This window comes from Chlorocebus sabaeus, chromosome 8 (assembly GCF_047675955.1).
Source record: "Chlorocebus sabaeus isolate Y175 chromosome 8, mChlSab1.0.hap1, whole genome shotgun sequence".
NCBI lineage: Eukaryota > Metazoa > Chordata > Mammalia > Primates > Cercopithecidae > Chlorocebus > Chlorocebus sabaeus.
Window position 1 is genome coordinate 144,262,691 of NC_132911.1, and position 20,188 is coordinate 144,282,878.

A 20,188-nucleotide genomic window follows, 5' to 3' on the forward strand; every position below is an offset into this window, starting at 1 on the left:
ACAGGGTACACCAGAGGGAATCAGACCGAAAGAGACTGAAACCCACGATGTAAAAGCAAAAGCAAAGGGGCCAGGCGTGGTAGCTCACGCCTGTAATCCCAGCACTTTGGGAGGCCAAGGGGGTCAGATCACCTGAGGTCAGGAGCTCGAGACCAGCCTGGCCAACAGCGAAACCCCGTCTCTACCAAAAATATAAAAATTATCCGGGTGTGGTGTTGAGCACCAATAGTCCCAGCTACTCGGGAGGCTGAGGCAGGAGAATCGCTTGAACCCGGGAGGCAGAGGTTGCAGTGAGTCGACATCACGCCATTGCACTCCAGCCTGGGCAACACAGCAAGACTCCGTCTCAAAACGAAACAAAAGCAAAGGCAGGACTCAAGTCAATATTCATCTATTCAAAACAGTGTCCTAAGAAAAACACATTCAACTAATTCCTTAATGAAAACACTGGGAAATCCAAACCTACTAAATTCTGAGCCAATCTTTTCCTTTTATTCCTTAATGAAGTTTTCTCTACTTCAGAGAAGTCCCCTAGAAGTCCTGTACGTTTGCATAATTATGGCAAAGCCATACAAGCTACTCTCCTCATGTCTTCAGCAACCTGTTGTAGTGACAATGCAGCCCACACTTTACTAAGGCGTCCTCCCGGGTCTGGGGTCCAACGACCAGACCATGAGCACACGAGTCAAGGTTCTAGAACCTGCAGGCACCGCCAGGTCCAAATCCAGGATCCAGTACTTACTGCTGTGTGACCTGAACCCCTCTGGGCCCCAGTCTCCTCACTTCCAAGATGGAAGGATGGCAGGACCCAAAGAGTCATGAACACCTAAAGCCCTTTGCCAGCGCCTGGCAGTCAGCACTCGCCATGCCCTTGGTAACTGCTGCTGCTGTGACTGAAGTCATGAGAACTCACTCTAACCACTCAAGTCACTCCTGTAGCCTCAGACTCCATCCGTGTGTCTCTTGGTACCATCTTTTCATCCCACCCAAGCCTGCGGCCACTGCCTGCTGACACTGCCGTTCACATATTCACTATCCACAGCGCAATTCCACTAACTGTTGTATGAGTCCTGATTTGCCAAACACAGCATTTAAAACGTTCCACTTTTGAAATAAACAAAAGCAGGCTGGCACAGTGACTCATGTCTGTAATCCCGGCACTTTGGGAGGCCGAGGTGGGAGGATCCCTTGTGCCCAGGAGGGTCAAGGCTGCAGTGAGCCCAGATCGTGCCACTCCACTGCAGCCCAGGCAACAGAGTGAGATCCGGTCTCAAAATAAAATATTATAAACAAAGTAAACCAAAATAAAATAAACAAACAGGGAGTGAAATAATGGAGACAGCCCCCTGGCCAGACTTGCAAGACTCAGCGCCAACGGCCCAGAGCACACATAGTCAGCACCCACTCCGTGCCCACCTGCCCCGGGCCCTGGGCCCCCAGGCGGCCCTTCTCACGCCACGGTGGCCCCGGCCCAGGCAGTGTTTCCCCCCGGCACACAGCCCGCTCAGAGTACTCTGAAGGGTGGCAGGCTCGTGAGTTCAAAGCCACAGAACCAGCATGAAGTGGGGCCCGCCCCACTGCCTGGCCAGGAGCTGACACTTCAGGGACAGAACAGAAGTGGTTGACATCAGGTAGGAAATGGTGGCTTCTGTCCACTACAGCCAATGTTTAGGGGATAGCCACAGTGAAATGAAACTTTTACCATGCTCAAGGTGGTTTTGCTTTTCGGAACCAGACCACCCTCCTGCCCATCCGGCTTCACCACAGCCATGCCCCTTGCGCGCCACAGACCCTGCCCATGGTCTGTTCTCAATTAAACACACGATTGAGTTGCAGCACTCCTGTGTTTGCTCTGTCTCTTTGGGGCTTTGTTTAGAAAACAAACTTTGACAATATCCAAGCAAACGATGGGACCAAATACCTGCAGAGTCACTTAAAAGAACAAAAGATGCCTGTTCCCATTCCAAGGGCATTTTGTAAGAAACATGCTTTCCGATATCTTTCATCGGAATCAACACGTACCCTGTCATCAGTGAGCCCCGAGCCAAGAGGCTCCCCCTCAGAGCACGTGCCTTCCTCAGAACAAGACAAGGTTTGCACTGAGTCCTCCACATTCTTGTACAAGCACCCTTGTAACCAAGCCCCATGAGGCTCCCACATCCCACAGTCCATGCCAGACAAGACTCCTCAGGAGACCCCAACCGCCATCCCACCTGTACCCTGCTTTATCCAGGCAGCACTGGCACAATCTTACCGAAGATCATTTTGAGATTCCTACAGGAGAGGCTCACTCCTCAAAGGACCGATGACAGCTCTGCCACCCATCGCAACAGCGAGCCACCAGCACCAAGGGCTTCCTATGCTCCAAGAAGACTTCCCATGCATTAATTCACTTCACTCCCACAGTGTAATTCCTGTTACTAATTATGACAACAACAACAATTATTAACTATGGTAACTATTACGTAATTAACACAATCACTTATTGATAATAATTGCAACGAATTATAATCAACAATTGTTTATAAGAACTAAATTATAATAAAATGCAATGCATTATGGTCATATTCTGATGGTTATGACACATAATTTCATATTAGCACATAGGTATTATTTATAATAATTAACAATGACAGCAGTCACTATTATCATCCCCATTTTACAGAGGAGGAGCCAGGCAGAGAGGCAGCAGCAGTGGGCAGGGCCTGGGTGAGAGCCCAGGGCCTCGGTGCCAGAGCCCCTAGAACTGCCCAACTGCAGGCTCACAGAACAGGAGAGCCTCAGGGGGAGACAGCTCACTGCCCCCACCTCGCTTGACCTTGCGGTATGGCCTCCACCCAGCAGGGACTGAGCACAAGTGGATTTATAAGGAGCACCTGTAAGCGGCCCTCAAGAAAGGGACACACGTCAGCACTGACTGCGTCCAGCGGAGCCCTGTGTGTTTTCACCAGGCAGCCTGTCCATCCCCGCCCCGCTCTCTACCCCCACACACCCTCCAACCCCGCACACCCTCCACCAAATGCTTCCTGCAGCTCTGCTCTCTGCAAGCAACGATGCAGGATGCCGGGATGCAGCGGGAGGCAGGTCCAGCCTCCGGCAGTGAGAGAGTGGACCCCCCTCATCCCCAAACACCTTGTCAGACACTGGAAGGAAGCACTCTGAAAAAGAGGGTGTTCTAGGCATATATGTAAGAGAAACAACAACACAACTAGCAGCTAACACAAGTGCTCGCTGCACACCACGCTCTCGGGCGTACTGACCTGCTGAATCTCAGCGACCCTGTGAGAGCAGCGCCATTCTTTTTTTTTTTTATTTTTATTTTTGAGATGGAGTCTCGTTCTGTCGCCCAGGCTGGGGTGCAGATCTCGGCTCACTTCAACCTCCATCTCCAGAGTTCAAGTAATCCTCCTGCCTCAGCCTCCTGAGTAGCTGGGACTACAGGCAACTGCCACCATGCCCAGCTGATTTTTTGTATTTTTATAGAGACAGGGGTTTTCACCATGTTGGCCAGGCTGGTTTCGAACTCCTGACCTCAAGTGATCCACCTGCCTCAGCCTCCCAAAATGCTGAGATTACAGATGTGAGCCACTGCGCCAGGCTGAGAACCACCACTGTCCTGCCCAAACGAAGAGCTTTGATGCCACACCAATGTTGGTCACGCAGCTGGTAGGTGGAGAATAATCAAGAACTGAGCACAGCTGCCCATGGGCGTGATCCTGTCCCACAGGAGCCCACCCTCTGATCTGTGTGCTGCCATCATCCTTTTACTTTAAAAACTGTTGGATGCGGGCCAGGCGCAGTGGCTCACGCCTGTGATCCCAGCACTTGGGAGGCCAAGGCGGGCAGATCACAAGGTCAGGAGATCGAGACCACCCTGGCTAACATGGTAAAACCCCATCTCTACTAAAAATACCAAAAAAAAAAAAAAAAATTAGCCGGGTGTGGAGGCGGGCACCTGTAGTCCCAGCTACTCAGGAGGCTGAGGCAGGAGAATGGTGTGAACCCAGGAGGCAGAGCTTGCAGTGAGCCGAGATCGCGCCGCTGTACTCCAGCCTGGGTGACAGAGCGAGACTCTGTCTCAAAAGAAAAATAAAAACAACAACAACAACAAAATTGTTGGATGCTGGGCATGGTGGCTCAGGCCTGTGATCCCAGCACTTAAGGAGGCTGAGGTGGGAGGACTGCTTGAGGCCAGACGTTTGAGACCAGCCTGGGCAACATAGTGAGATCTTGTCTCTACTAAAAAATAAAAAAGCCAGGTGTGGTGGCACACACCTGTAGTCCCAGCTACTCAAGAGGCTGAGGTGGGAGGACTGCTTGAGCCTGGGAGGTTGAGGCTGCTGTGAGCCGTGATCACTGCACTCCAGCCTGAGCAACAGAGTGAGACTGTCTCCAAAAAAAAAAAAAAGTTGGGCCGGGCGTGGTGGCTCATGCCTGTAATCCCAGCATTTTGGGAGGCTGAGACAGGTGGATCATGAGGTCAGGAGCTCAAGACCAGCCTGGCCAACATGGTGAAACCCCGTCTCCACTAAAAATAAAAAATTAGCTGGGCATGGTGGTGGGCGCCTGTAATCCCAGCTACTTGGGAGGCTAAGGGTGTGCTAAAAATAAAAAATTAGCCGGGCATGGTGGTGGGCGCCTGTAATCCCAGTTACTTGGGAGGCTAGGGCAGAGGAATCGCTTGAACCCGGGCGGCGGAGGTTGCAGTGAGCCGAGATTGTGCCACTGCACTCTAGCGTAGGTGACAGAGCAAGACTCCATCTCAGGAAAAAAAAAAAAAAAAAAAAAAAAGTTGGCCAAGTGCAATGGCTCATACCTATCATCTCAGCACTCCGGGAGGCCAAGGCAGGAGAAACAGTTGAATTCAGGAAGTTGAGGCTGCAGTTAGCTGTGATTATGCCACCGCACTCCAGGCTGGGTGACAAAGCAAGACCTTAAAGAACCCAAAACTACTGTAAATATACCTCCCCAAATAAATAGTACTCAGGAATGCTCAAGACAATTGAAAAAGAAAGACAGAAAATCATAAATGTGGCTGATCCCAACTGTCTACCCATGTATAGAAAACGTGTGAGCCTGGGCAACATGGTGAAAACCCGTCTCTACAAAAAACACAAAAAATCAGCCAGGGTGGCGGTGTGCACCTGCAGTCCCAGCTACCTGGGAGGCTGAGGTGGGAGGATCTCCTGAGGCCAAGGCTGCAGGGAGCCGTGATTGTGTTACTGCACTCCAGCCTGGGTGACAGAGTGAGAGAGTGAGACCTCGTCTCAAAAAAAAAGAAACATATTTCTTGTGAGTAATATTACAGGTGATTTTTTTTCCTTTTATTTCCACATCTTCTAAATTATTTGAAATGGGCATGTCTTTCCATCATGATGGAAACAACAGTTTTTTTAAAAACTAGAATCAAAAAGCAACTCTGCCCAAGGAAAATTCTGCGTGGAAACCCCACGGCGGCATGATGGGAGGGGTCAGGGCGGCTCCTCCGAGAGCAGCTGCTGGCTGCTTATCCTAGTGGCGGCCGTGGCCTTATCTCTGTGATGCAGACAGAGGCTGCCATGGAAGGAGGGGGCCCCCTGGCCCTGGGCTGCCCACACACATACAAGACACAGCCACACCCGCACCTGGCAGCCACTGTTGCCAAGTCGCTAGGGATGGGCTGTGGCGCAGGCTCGGCAGCAACCCTAATATCCACGGGCAACACCAGGACCGGCTCCCTAACAGGAGCTGTAAGTGCAACGCGAACAACAGCCGCATTGACCGCTCTGGACCACTAATGACCATCCACAAACCATCCACTGAATGTCTTACCACTCTGGACGCAAGGACACAAGAGAAATAAAACAACCACGCGGTCCAGCAATGCTGGGGCCCAGAGGCGTGGCTCAGACCAAGGGGGTCAGAGAGAAGGGAGCAGGGAAAACAGACCTGGCGCCAGGGACTGGGCAGGCCAGAGGCTTAAGGAAGCCGCGGGAGGCCTGAGGCTAAGGCCTCGCGCTCACTGCACTGCAGAGCACAGAAGAGGACGGACCTCCCCCAGGCAACTCTTGAAAGCAGCGTTCCAACTGCACTGGAAGGCCAAAGACAAAAAGAGCCACACACACGTATGAGGGTTCCGGTCAGAAAGTCTGTCTCGCAGGGGAGAGGGCCGGCAATTCTCCACACTCTACGGGCACGCTAGGTTTCAACGAATAAGCAGACACACTGTGGACAGTGAGCGCCAGGCTTCTTAACACCTGTTAATGTTATAAGCAATGGAGGAGGCGAGAAACCCTGCTGGGGTGGAGGTGAATCTGAAACGCTGGTATGATCCCATGGTTTTTAACAAGAATGCAGTGGATAAGCATGTGTGCACACACATGCTAGTGTGGACGTGTGTGTCTCTTGCCTGCGTCCAGACCTGTGTGTTCTAGCATCATCCTCCAATAATAGAACAGGAGCTCAGGGATGAAATGGGCTAGTGCAGGAAAAATACAGGGAGCCCGGAGCATCTTGCAGGTTCCAGAAGACAAACAGTCAGAATGTGAAGAGGCACGCTGAAAAGATGCGGGGCCACCTGAAGGGGTCCCAGGTCAGGAAGAAGGGAGGAGGAAGAGGAGCCTTCAGGCAACAGCACCGGCCACGTGGGAGCCTGGGCGGGAGGGGGCTCCAGAAGTGAACATGGAATATCCAGAAAATGGCCATTAGTCAAATGGACAGATGTGCCTAAGAGCTGCAGGCCGGGTAAGAGGCCTATAGCAATGCCAACCTGCCTTAGGATCAGACAAGATGATGGCAACAGGGGAAGCCATCTATAGGAGCCCTGCACCACTCTGGACACTCTTCTGTAAGCCTAAAATCACTGTCAAGTAAAATGGTAAGAGAATATTTATGAATGAAACGACATGACTCAAACGATGGAGGGTGCGGAGCAGGAGAGGAGGACGGGCTGAGTGACGGTCACGTGAATGTTCCTTCTATTTTCTCCTCCACTTTTAAGTATATTTGAATTTTTCCACAATAAAAAGCCCTTTAAAACTTCTTCTTGGCTGGGCATGGTGGCTCATGCCTGTAATCCCAGCACTTTAGGAAGCTGAGGTGGGCAGAATGCTTTGAGCTCAGGAGTTTGAGACCAGCCTAGGCTAACATGGCGAAACCCTGTCTCTACAAAAAATACAAAAAAATTAGCCAGGCATGGTGGCATGCATCTGTGGGAGGCTGAGGGAGGAGGATCATTTGAGCCAGGGAGGCAGAGGCAGTGAGCTGAGATTGTGCCACTGCAAGCCAGTCTGGGTGTCAGAGTAAGACCCTGTCCCCAAGATAAAGAAAAAAAAGGCCGGGCGCGGTGGCTCAAGCCTGTAATCCCAGCACTTTGGGAGGCCGAGACGGGCGGATCACGAGGTCAGGAGATCGAGACCATCCTGGCTAACACGGTGAAACCCCGTCTCTACTAAAAAATACAAAAAACTAGCCGGGCGAGGTGGCGGGCGTCTGTAGTCCCAGCTACTCGGGAGGCGAAGGCAGGAGAATGGCGTGAACCCGGGAGGCGGAGCTTGCTGTGAGCCGAGATCCGGCCACTGCACTCCAGCCTGGGTGACAGAGCGAGACTCCGTCTCAAAAAAAAGAATTTAAAAAAAAAAAAAAAGAAAAAAAAAAATTTTTTTTCCTCAAAGTCTGCAAATTCAACATAAATCTGGTCTCCTTTTCTTTTTTCTTTTTAAAAAAGAGATAGGGTCCCGCTCCATCACCCAGGCTGCAGTGCAGGGGTGCAGTCATAGCTCACTGTAGCCTGGAACCCCTGGGCTCCAGCAATCTCCCTGACTCCTGAACTGTGCCCATCCATGCCAAAGGAGCAGAAGTTCTCACCAGCCTCTCCCTCACGTCACATTTGCTCCATCTCTCCGCCCACAGTTGCCCTCACAGGTGCCATTTCTGATGATCTCCAAGCCACGTGCCAACCGTTTTCCACCCTGCAGCCAGTGGGTTCGCTGTCTCCCACACTTGCCCCTCCTTGGGCTGGAGGACGATGGCTGTGCTCTGGCAGCCTCTGGCCGCAGCAGTCCCTGACACCCCACGCTCGGGGCCACATTCCTGCCCCTCCTACTGGACCAAGCACTTGCTTGCGCTGGAGACACCTGCCATTTTCCAGGGATTTGTGTGACTGCTCACAGACTCACATCTGCGTTCATGACTCAGACCGTGAGCTCGCAGGGCAGAAGCCAAGACTGTGTCCATTCACCATTGTCCCCAGTCGCGGGCATGACCCCAGCGCATAGCTGTCACTCAACACTGACTCAAAGAACAAGCTTCTTTGACATATGAGGCATCCAGGATGGAGTCTGGGTACCGGACTCCCTTTTCAGCCTTGTTCAATGATGTTTACCTTTATTTTATTTTATTTTATTTTATTTTTGAGGCAGAGTCTCTCTCTGTCCCCCAGGCTGGAGTGCAGTGACTGGATCTCAGCTCACTGTAAGCTCCGCCTCCCGGGTTCATGCCATTCTCCTGCCTCAGCCTCCCGAGTAGCTGGGACTACAGGCGCCCGCCACCTCGCCCGGCTAATTTTTTGTATTTTTTAGTAGAGACAGGGTTTCACCGGGTTAGCCAGGATGGTCTCGATCTCCCGACCTCGTGATCCGCCCGTCTCGGCCTCCCAAAGTGCTGGGATTACAGGCTTGAGCCACCGCGCCCGGCCCTGATGTTTACCTTTATTATGTTCATTTAGTCATCCAGGTTCCAAATATGCTGTACATTCTGGCATGAAGAAATGAACACACCTAATATCTATTAGGTGATCTGGGCAAAACATCTTAAATCCAACATTTTTTTCAGTCTGGTAACTAATCTGCTAGGAATGGTTTAGTATGGTTCACTTTCTAAAAGTTTCAGATGATAATAACAAGTGTTGATGAGGATGGGGAGAAACTGAACCCTTCGCCAACGGCTGGCGGGAATGGAAATGGTACAGCCACTGTACAACAGCTCAGCGGGCCCTCAAACAGTTATACACAGAGCCACCATCTCACTCAGCCCACGAGAAATTAACACACACGTCCACATGAAAACCTGTACACAAATGCTCACAGCAGCACTGTTTATAATAGTCAAAAGATGGAAACAAGACAAATCATGGATGAACTGGGACATATCCATCCACTCAGATACTTGAAGACAAAAAGAAATGAAACACTGATGCCATGTGGGCCTTGAAGACATGTCGAGTGAAAGAAGGAGACACAAGAGTTCACTGGCTGTGTGGCCTCATCTGTAGAACATACTCAGAATAGGTCAATCCAGCGAGACGGAACGCAGACGGGGAGTTCCCAGGGGCTGGGTGGGAGGGAATGGGGGTGACGACTTAACGCACATGGGGTCTCCTCTTGGGGGAATGAGATGGTCTGGAAGTAGACAGCGATGACGGCTGCACCACACGGTGAATGCGCTACATGCCACTGAACTGTTTATCTTACAATGGTTCATCTGATGTCACTGCCACATGTCCCCCTGGCACTCCAGCCTTGGCCTGTCTCCTGAGGGCACACAGGGAGGCACTCAGCCTCCAGCAGCCAGTCAACGGTCTGACCCCGGGATGGACACGGGGCACGCCTGGACCTAGCAACACCCAGAAGGACAGGGCTGGTGGGAACAGAGGGCACCGTCCTGCCGAGTGCCCTCTGATGTGGCCATGCTTCCCTCCCGTGCACACCTATTACCTGTCTCCATCAGAGCTACGGGATGCGGCCCCATGGCCCCTCCCTCCATAATGGCCACCGTCATCACCCCTGCCAGGCCACAGACGCCACCTCCCACCCCAAACACAGCCCTGGGAGGCCACTTGTCACGGAGCCACAAACCACAAGAAGAGGTCCCAGGGCGGGATGGCTATGGAACTTTTCAATAGGGCAAGTGAGTTTCAACATGCAGATTTAACTCTTAAACAAAGAAATGACCAAAGGCAGTAAGCCTTTAGTGAGTAAAAGAAAACACATGGCGAACACTGCAAAGTAGACACAAGGGAACCAAGATGATCCCGGGGCAAGGAGGTCACAGTGGGGGATGAAGACACGTGGACAGGAGAGCCCACCACAGGGCGAGATGCACTGGGAGCCAGGAAGATGCAGGGTGAGTGCAATGGACCGTCCCCTCCTGGGTTTCTGGAACCAAGCTTGTACATAACAGACACTCACACTGGCTTGCATGGGTGGCACCCACTCTCCTCAGGCCAGCTCCGAAGAGCCCCTGCCCAGGAGGTCTCGACCGGGTCACTCGGCTCCGCTTCCTCTGGAGCCCTGCCTCACTCTGGGAGGCAGCCCACTGGGGCCAGCCTTGCCCCTGTCTTCAAGCACACCCCAACCAGCCAAGCAGGGCAAGTCCCCATTTGTAGAAGTGAAGCCAGAACATCCACACTGCACGCACCCCAGGGCACAGAGCCGGCGTGCTCGGCGCGTGACCACCTCAACCTGAACGGGGATGGACAGCGGCAGAACAAACCCAAACCTGGAGAGCCTGCATCCAACCACCCTCCAGCTCCGACCACCGGTCTGCAAGAAAGACACTCGGGACAGAGAACACGCCGGGCTACACCCAGGAGACGCAGCTGCGGGAGACGGCAGCACCGAGCAGCCAGTGTCCCCAACAAACAGCAAGGCTGGGGGCTCAGGAGGAGGCTCTGGTCCTCGCATTCCGAGGCCGCCAACTGTGAACATCCACACCAGTGAGCAATGGGCAACCCTGGCACCGTGTGCTCCCCAGCAGGGAGGAAGGCTTGGCCTTCAGATGCCGGACACTATGGGGGGCATAAAAGGAGCAGAGAGGGAGACAGACACACACCCTTGTCATGTGGTGACATCTTCTGAAACATCTGTCAACAAGATGATGCCACTGGGGTCTGCAATGAGAAACGCGAAATGGGACGGGGCTCAAAGAGAAGCAGCATCAACCACGGACAGACCACGCTGGAGGCAGGGGACGGTGCATGGCACACACCCCTCTCCCGCTCCTTCCAGTGGTCCTCTCGCCCCGGCGCATGCCGTCCATTGGGACCATCCCAGCAGCCTCCTCCAGGAAGGCCTCTCTGCTTCCACCCCACCCTCTTGGTCTGTTTCTAACACAGTAGCCACAGGGCTCCTTTTAAAGACTAAGTCAGCTGGCATCCCTCCCCTGCTTGGTCCCTGCTGCATGTCCCTGGTATTGACCCCCCTGCCTCAGCCTGCACCTGGGCCCTGGCTGCACCCTCCTTCGCTGGAGTGCAGCGGCGCGATCTCAGCTCACTCCAACCTCCGCCTCCCGAGTAGCTGGGATTACAGGCGCCCGCGACTAAGGCCGGCTAATTTCTGTATTTTTAGTAGAGATGGGTTTTCACCATATTAGCCTCGAACTCCTGACTTCAGGTGATCAGCTTGTCTTGGCCTCCCGAAGTGCTGGGATTCCAGGCGTGAGCCACTGCGCCCGGCCCAGTCCCACTCTTTCTTGGTGGGTCTGTGCTGATCACCAGGCAACTCGCCCCTCCCCAGCCCCAGCCCCTGACCCTGCCCGACCTCACCCCTCCCCAGCCCCAGCCCCTGACCCTGCCCGACCATGGTCTTTTATCCTACGTATCCATGGGGTGCTTTACACCTGGCGCACTGCTGAGTCCTGTTTTGATGCTGCCGCCAAGCCCTCTCCTCAATCACAGGCCATGAACGGGCCTCACCCCAGCCTGGTTCCCTCCAATGGCACATCCTTTGCGAAGCTTCCTCGGGGGAGTCCAACCGGAATTCCTGCCGACTCACCATGTGCATCCCCGACCCAGATCCTGTGTTCACCAGACAGTCCTGAAATGGCTAGGCTATGTCCACAGGGTTACCCTCAAGTGTTCCAGAACATTCCAGGAGAATGCTCTGCACTCCTCAGGGGGGCTGCACAGAACAGGGACCACCCCCCAGAAAGCTTCCAGGGCCAACAGCGAAGTTAAGGTATGATGAGTGAGCGTCTCAGCACTGAGAATCCATCCACACCTAACGTGACCGTTCTTACAGTGAGCCACGCATTTTAGCATCTTGCAGACTGCATACTTCACGCAGCAGCAGCATGCACAGGGACCAAAGCGTGCCCAGCAACGTCCCCTGCCCCAGTCACCAATGGGGCCACTCGAGCCACCACGGCAAAGCCATGGGAAGCACGTGGCTTTCTAGTTCCACCGGCTTCAGTCTGGTTCGTGGCCCGGGGGGCACAGCTGGCGCCCTTTCAGCATCGCTCCTGTCTACGAGCGGGCAAGGAAGGTCCCAAGTGCTGTTGGGGTCCGGTGCACTTGGGTCTGTATGGAGGTGAGCTCTGAGCAACACAGGCCATCTTCTAGGTCCCCAGCCCGAGCCTCTCAAGACCGCTGTGGACACCAGACAGATGAATGTTATTTATCAGAGATAAGTGTTTTAAAATGTTTTCTTATCCTTCCCTGCTTGCAAAGTAAAGACCCAGAGGTCAACAAAGAGGATCAAAGGGAGGAGGAGCACCCGCCCTACTGCCAGGCAGAGTAACGCCCTCACCACGGCGGGAGTAACAGTCACCATCAGAGGGACCTTCTGAGGGCCCCGCATGTGGGACGCAACTGCAGGTCGCCCGCATCATCTGCTCTGATCAAAGCACCACCACCATGAGGATGAGGTTTTCACTCTGTACGAAGAGGAGACTGAGGTTCAGAGAGGTGAGGCGAGACGCCCGTCACATGGCCAGGATTCTGCTGAGGTGGGCCTGGCCTGAGCCTGCGCTGGGGTTGATGTCATGCTGAGGCGGGCATCCTGCAACGTCACATGAGCCCCCAGCCAGTCCCCAGAGCTCAGGCACCTCCACACACAGATCTGCTCCAAGTCACCCCCACATCACTCTTGGCATCTTCCTTGCTTTCTCTGCATTTTTTACTCGTGTCACTCTATTAACTCCTTTGTCCCTGTAAAAACAGCATAAAACAAATGATGCCCCGGCTTGCCAGCTTGAGGGGCAGGGGAGGCCGCCATCCCTCAGGGCTTCCCCAGGCTTCTCATTCCCACTGCTCAGCCTGCACACGAGCATGGGGCCGTGCTCAGACTAGAATGGTGTCCAGGTCTCCAAGCACGCCAAGCGCCACACAAAACAGGGCACTGATCACCCTACAATCATAATGGACTCGGACACCCACCCCAAAGCAGGGGCTACAGAGTCCCCATTTACACCCAGTGCCCACCAGCTTCCCGCCCTAAATAAGCTCACTTAGAGTAAGACGCCAGAGAGGCTTGGGAACGTGGGTCCCACGGGAGGGTCCTTTCACCTTCAAAGCTCAAAAACAAACAGGGCAAAGCACCCTCAGGTCCTCCGACCATCGGAACAAGAGCGCTGCTGCAAACCCCTCCAACCAGTCAGCATGATGTTGGAAAGACAAACTCACAACAGTTGTATTATCTTACTCACGAGTCAAGCCTGACAAACATCTCAAATGGCTATGACCTGTGAACTTTGGTTTTTGATCTTTTTAGGTACAGCTGCAAGATGAAAGTGTCTAGTGGCTGCCTTCTGGCAGCAGAGTACCCTAACTCTCTAACGACAAAAACCCAGAGCTGAAACACTCAGCAATGACACGGCAAAGGACAACGCTGCCCTGAGTTACTACCCCAGTAGGATTTTCCCAAGATGGATGTCAATTACAATAAGAGATTCGGGTTAGGAGCCACCTGAGTTTCTGAGTCTGGTTGTTTCTAAGCCTTGCTACAGTTCTGTTTGTTTTGGGATACAGGTCCTTAAAAACAGGTATTGGCCAATTTGCATGGCATTTACTGAAGTGCCAGTAATCACCTCCAGAAGTCCCCTTCCGTCTGGTAGTGGACTAGTGGTGTTCACAGCAACATGAAACCACAGGGGGCACCGCACACAAGCATGGCGGTCACTTGTCAGAACTCCATGCTTCATCAGTAAAGGAGAACCCCACAAAGTCCCCTGTGGGGCACCCAACACGCTATCTCCCACAGATGCGCTGACCCCACTGTCTTGGGGCTGTCCTCCATGCTTCTGGCATGGGCTCCTCCCTCCCTCAATTCCACTCCCATGAGGATGCTCCAGGGCTTCTACCTCCTCTCCCCACCCTTATTCCAAACCCAGTGGGTCCCAAACCTGGCCTAGGTCACAGATGCTTCTAAGAAATGCTCAACTCTGTGCTGGGTGTACAGGCTCACACCTGTAATCCCAGCACCTTGGGAGGCCAAGGCAGGAGGATTACTTGAAGCCAGGAGTGACACCAGCCTGGGCAACACAGCGAGACCCCCATCTCTACAAAAAATCATCCCAGCTTCTTGGGAGGTTGAGGTGGGAGGATCATTTGAACCCGTGAAGTCAGGGCTACAGTGGGCCGTGTGGGCCGTGACTGCGCCACTGCACTCTAGCCTGGGCGACAGAGTGAGACCCCATCTCAAAATAATAATAACAATAATAATAATAATAGGCCGGGCATGGTGGCTCACGCTTGTAATCCTAGCACTTTGGGAGGCTGAGCCAGGTGGATTACCTGAGCTTAGGAGTTCGAGACCAGTCTGGGCAACATGGCAAAATCCCATCTCTACTAAAAATACAAAAAAAATTGGGTATGGTGGCGCATGCCTGTAGTCCCAGCTACTCAGGAGGCTGAGGCACAAGTATCACTTGAACCCAGGAGGCGGAGGTTACAGTGAGCCGAGAGTGTGCCACTGCACTCCGGCCTGGGCAACAGAGAGAGACTCTGTCTCAAAATTAATTAATTAATTAAGAAATTAAAAAATAATAATAAATGCCTAACTCTGGGAGTCATGGATTTTTTTGACACATCAAACAGGAAAAGAAACACTGCAAGAAAGAGTAGGAGCCAGGCTCTGCCAGCCTATGTGACCTTGACTCTGGCTGTCACTGCAGGCCTCCAGCACCTTCTCTTCTGTCCCGGGTCACGGTATGCAGACTAAGGATTCGTGGGGATTCGTGGGGAACGTGCCACTCCCCTCCAGCACAGGCACCCGTGCCCCTTGGCCGGGGCCAGGTGGGAAGGCAGAAGAGTCACTGTATGAGGGAAGTCAGGTTGGAGAGGACGCTAGTCATCCAGGCCAAAGTCCCCACTTCACAGGTGAGAAAACTGAGGCCACGCAAGCAGATGTGGACGGGGCTGGAGTCTGACCAGACTCCTGTCTGTCCACCTCGATGACAGTGAGAAGAGGAAAAAGGCAGGGGCCGGGCACAGTGGTTCACACTTGTAACCCCAGCACTTTGGGAGGCTGAGGCAGGTGGGTCACTTGAATCCGGGAGTTCCAGACCAGCCTGGGAAACACAGGGAAAACCCCGTCTCTACAAAACATTAGCTAGGCGCGGTGGTGCACACCTGTAGGCTACCTGGGAGGCTGCCCAGGAGGGCTGAGGTGGGAGGATCTCCTGAGCCAGGGGAGGCTGAGGCTGTAGTGAGCCTTGACTGTGCCACCGCACTCCAGCCTGGGCCATGAGAGTGAGACCCCGTCTTAAAAAAAAAAAAAAAAAAAAAAAAGAAGGAGAAAAAGAAAGAGGTAGGGCTTCCAGTTCCTGACGCAACCCACACAGCCTGGCTCCTGGCAGACAGAGGGAGGCCTGGCCCGCCTCCCACACCCTGCTTCTCCCAGCTCACCACGGGGACGCACGTCAGCACCCTTTGGAAAGAACCAGTGGCAACCTCAATGACACCACACTCACGCCCATCAGATTTTATGAGGATTTCAGGAAGTGCAGTGCCATGAGGGGTGAAACAAGTTTAAAATGTTCAAGCCTGTTCGTCTTTAAGCTATACGCAAGCCCCAGATTTAAAAAATGCACTGAACCTGAGAGGCCGCCCATCCACCCTGCTTTGCGCGGACAGGTCTTGTGTCTGCCTGTCGTACCAGGGAAAGCTTACGGGTGCCCACTGCCCTGGAGAAAACTCCCAGTGCAGATGATGAAGAGTCTACTCACCCTGGATACAGCTCCATGGAGAGAGAAACCAGAGGGGCCTGGTGATTTGGTCACAACGTGTAAAGGACCGAGAACAAAGAGTGGTTTCAAGTTCCTAAACTTTTGGAGGAAAAAATTAGAATAGTGGCTACAGCGAACAAGTGCAGGCCCCTGACCGCAGCAGCAGGCTTAGGGCTCTGAATGTGTGGCGTGGGCCAGCAGATCCCCAGTGAGGAGGAGGCAGCAACCACAGGGAGCGCAGAGCTGGCCACAAACGATAAGGGCAGAGGTAAGTGAAGGAGGGAGCCGTTCCCAACCCAACACTGGGGAGAAAAGAATCCCTCTTATTTGAAATAATTATGAGATACACTGGGCAAGATTCTCCAGTTCTCTTCCATATTTGCCACAGGTTATACAGCGTCACTTCTGCTGAAAGAGGACCACAAAAAGGATTCTGCTGCAACTGAAAATTAAACATGCAAAGGGACCTGCCCCAAAACATGCTTAACAGCCTGGCAACATGTCAGGACTCCATCTCTAAAAAAGTGAAAAAACCTTCGCTGGGCATGGCGGCACATGTCTGTAGTCTCAGCTACTAGGGAGGCTGAGGTAGGAGGGCGGCCTGTGCCCAGGAGTTTGAGGCCGCAGTGAGCCATGACTGTGCAACTGTACTCCAGCTGGGGCAACAGAGAGCAACCCCAATCCTCAGAAACAAAACAAAACAAAACAAAACACCACTTAAATGTGTCAGAATTAAAACCATGAGCAACTGGGTCTCCAAACAGCCCCCCTCAACAAAATGGAGACCAAAAAACAAAGATTTTGAGCAATGGGGTTCTTTCTAAAACCATTAAAGAAAAAATGGAGCAGGAGGGGAGGCATGAATGCTCGGAAGAAAAGAGATTTTAAAAGACGTAGGTCGGGTACAGTGGTTCATGCCTGTAATCCCAGCACTTTGGGAGGCTGACATGGGCAGATCACTTGAGGTCAGGAGTTTGAGACCAGCTTGGCTAACATGGTGAAACCCCATCTCTACCAAAAATACGAAAATTAGCTGGACGTGGCGGCTTAGTCCCAGCTACTCAGGAGGCTGATGCAGGAGAATCGCTTGAACCCGGGAGGAGGAGGAGGTTGCAGTGAGCCAAGATGGTGCCATCGCACTTCAGCCTGGGCAACAGAGCAAGACTCCGTTTCAAAAAAAAGGCCGGGCGCGGTGGCTCAAGCCTGTAATCCCAGCACTTTGGGAGGCCGAGACGGGCGGATCACGAGGTCAGGAGATTGAGACCACCCTGGGCTAACACGGTGAAACCCCGTCTCTACTAAAAAAATACAAAACGCTAGCCGGGCGAGGTGGCGGCGCCTGTAGTCCCAGCTACTCGGGAGGCTGAGGCAGGAGAATGGCGTAAACCCGGGAGGCGGAGCTTGCAGTGAGCTGAGATCGGGCCACTGCACTCCAGCCTGGTCCACAGAGCGAGACTCTGTCTCAAAAAAAAAAAAAAAAAAAAAAAAAAAAAGACATAAATATAACAAGTCAAATGCAGGGAGAAGAGAGAGGGCGGGCTAGCTTTAGAGGTGGAAGGCAGAGACCCAAATGTGTGTGTGAACTTTTGTTAAAATTCAGGATCCAAAGCACCCAACTGTAAACACATTTCTGAGAAAATGAGAGAAATTGATCACAGACCGTTAACTGTGATAACGGCACTGGGGCACATTCGAAATGTCTCCATTGCTTTCGACACGCATACTTAAATAGCGAGGTAAAATGACAGGTCTGCAATTCACTTTGGAAAATGTCCACAGAAAGGGGCATATTTGAAGCAAATGTGGAAAACCTTGATGACTGCTGAAGCTTCGTAATGGATAAATGGGAGGGTATTAAACAAGTCACTCTACTTTTGTGTCTTTTCAATTATTTCACAATATTAACTATTTTTAAAACTCAAATGTTACGTTTTGAAGATTCAGAATAACGATTCATAAAACAAAACCACCTGAGACGGGACCATGACAGGAGAGCAGTCACTGCACAGCTCAGACAGAATAAGCCCGACTGGCATTGGGGACACTGTTGAGATGGAAACTAGAAGTTAAAAAATAATTCTGCTTCTTCAAATTGTACGGGTTTTAGGAGTTTGGAAGCATTTACATCTTTTTTCCTATACACTTACTTAAATTATTCCCCAGGGTTTATCAAAGACCCAAGGGGGACTCTGCACACATACCCAGCCATACTGCGATGGCCTCAGCCATGTCTGCTGCCCCATGGGTAGACCGTGATATCCTGCCATGGCAAATGGGCACCAGTATTGGGAGAACTGGCCACAGCTTCATGGGGACCACTGAGGGTAGGGAGAGAGGGGGCAGGAGGAGTTAAATGGCTCTATAAACCATGGTGAAGGTCAGCTCTTCTCAAAGTCACAATCCTATTTAGACAACTGTCAAGTTTTAGATGTCACAGAGGTTACTTTGTGGCAAATCTGCGAGGGGTGTAATACACAGGAGCTTGAAAGCCTAGCAAAGTCATAAGAGACAATACCCTGGGGGAGGCGATCACCAGACACAGTTCAAGGCCTTTGAATGGTTAAAAAACCAAACAACTGCCGGGCGCGGTGGCTCACGCCTGTAATCCCAGCACTTTGGGAGGCCGAGGCGGGCGGATAACAAGGTCAGGAGATCGAGACCATGGTGAAACCCCGTCTCTACTGAAAAATAGAAAAAAATTAGCTGGGCGCAGTGGCGGGCGCCTGTAGTCCCAGCTACTCGGGAGGCTGAGGCAGGAGAATGGCGTGAACCCGGGAGGCGGAGCTTGCAGTGAGCCGAGATTGCACCACTGCACTCCAGCCTGGGCGACAGAGCAAGACTCTGTCTCAAAAAAAAAAAAAAAAAAGAAAAACCAAACAACTAATTTGTTCATCAACGAAGGTTCAAGGTTACCGGAGAATCCACCCATCCTAATAACTCAGTTCAAAAAATGGAAAAAACAGTCACGTTTCTAACTTCAGATTCTAAATAGCATTTACATAAGTAACAGCATTTGTTTGTGATTGGTATAATGTAGAGCTATTGTGAACTGTTTTTTAAATTAGTAAGTTGCCTAATAAGGGTGTTACAATTGGAAGTAGCAAAACTATTTGTAATTTTTCTTTTCTTTTTTTTTTCTTGAGACAGAGTCTCACTTTGTCCCCAGGCTGGAGTGCAGTGGCGCCCTCTTGGCTCACTGCAACCTCTGCCTCAAGAGTTCAAGCGATTCTCCTGCCTCAGCCTCCCCAGTAGCTGGGACTACAGGCGCGTACCACCACGCCCAGCTAATTTTTGTATTTTTAGGAGAGACAGGGTTTTCATCATGTTGGCCAGGATGGTCTCAATCTCTTGACCTCGTGATCCACCCACCTTGGCCTCCCAATGTAATTTTTCTATAATTCAAATGGAATGTCTTATAATTCCAAATTAGAAAATATAAGATTAAAAAGAGTCTCAATGAAGACTATTCCAAAAATTCCTTTTACACAAAATTAAAAGCCTTAATGTGTAGCATAAAATTGAACTGCACCACAGACTTATAATTACAGCACGTTTGTACAACCTGAAACTTGGGTTCATTCCCATCCTGCCATTAGCTATGAATTATCCTGCACACACATTTATTCTTTCAACCACTGTCCTGTTCCAGAGGGTCCACTCCCTACCAGGCCCACACCACAGCAACAATCTCCAAACAGCAGCGAGCGACAGAAACAAGCCTGTGGATCCTGAGGGCCAAGGTACGCTGACAAATGAAATCGACAAGACAGCATCCCAGGGCAGAGCACACAGTCAAGTACAGCAGTGAGCTGGGGTTCTTCCTGAAGCCTCACTGTCAATGACAAGTAGGCGGGCAGGTGCTGGTCCAGTCCAGCCCTAACAGAGACTTCTTACTGTGGGTCTGGGTTATAGGGCCTGAAAGGCACTGCCCTGAGGAAGGCACCCAGAGAACCAGCTCGGAAGTCCGACTGATGGTCCTGACACTCACTCACTGCCGCGTGACCTTGGTGAAGTTCTCAGCTTCTGTGAGCCCTGGCTGGCTGTCTTCACAAACACCACCAACCTCCGCAAGCGGAGCGAATTAACTAACACGCAAAACACAACACGGAAAGCTTGACCTTCCTCAAGGCTCTTCACTTTTTCTGGGCCTCCAACTTTTAAAACTGATAACCTGAACAAATGTAGTACTGTCAGTCCCGTGTTTGCTGCGTTCCTCTATAGGAAGGAGCTGGAAGGTCCCAACTCACACAAGCGGATGCCCGGTCCC

At 52.0% G+C, this 20,188-nt stretch overlaps 1 protein-coding gene across 2 annotated transcripts in view; it reads right to left on the reverse strand.

Moving 5' to 3' along the window:
* AGO2 (argonaute RISC catalytic component 2) overlaps positions 1-20,188 on the reverse strand; it is a 119,784-nt gene that overhangs the window by 97,969 nt on the left and 1,627 nt on the right. Inside the window, exon 1 of one of the 2 annotated variants that reach the window (XM_073018377.1) lies at positions 2,255-2,404. The exons of the other annotated variant lie outside the window; for it this stretch is intronic. Coding sequence (XP_072874478.1) covers positions 2,255-2,264 — 10 coding nt within the window. The 5' untranslated portion in view covers positions 2,265-2,404. Of the gene's footprint in view, positions 1-2,254; positions 2,405-20,188 lie in introns of those variants that run through there. 2 annotated transcript variants of the gene reach the window in all.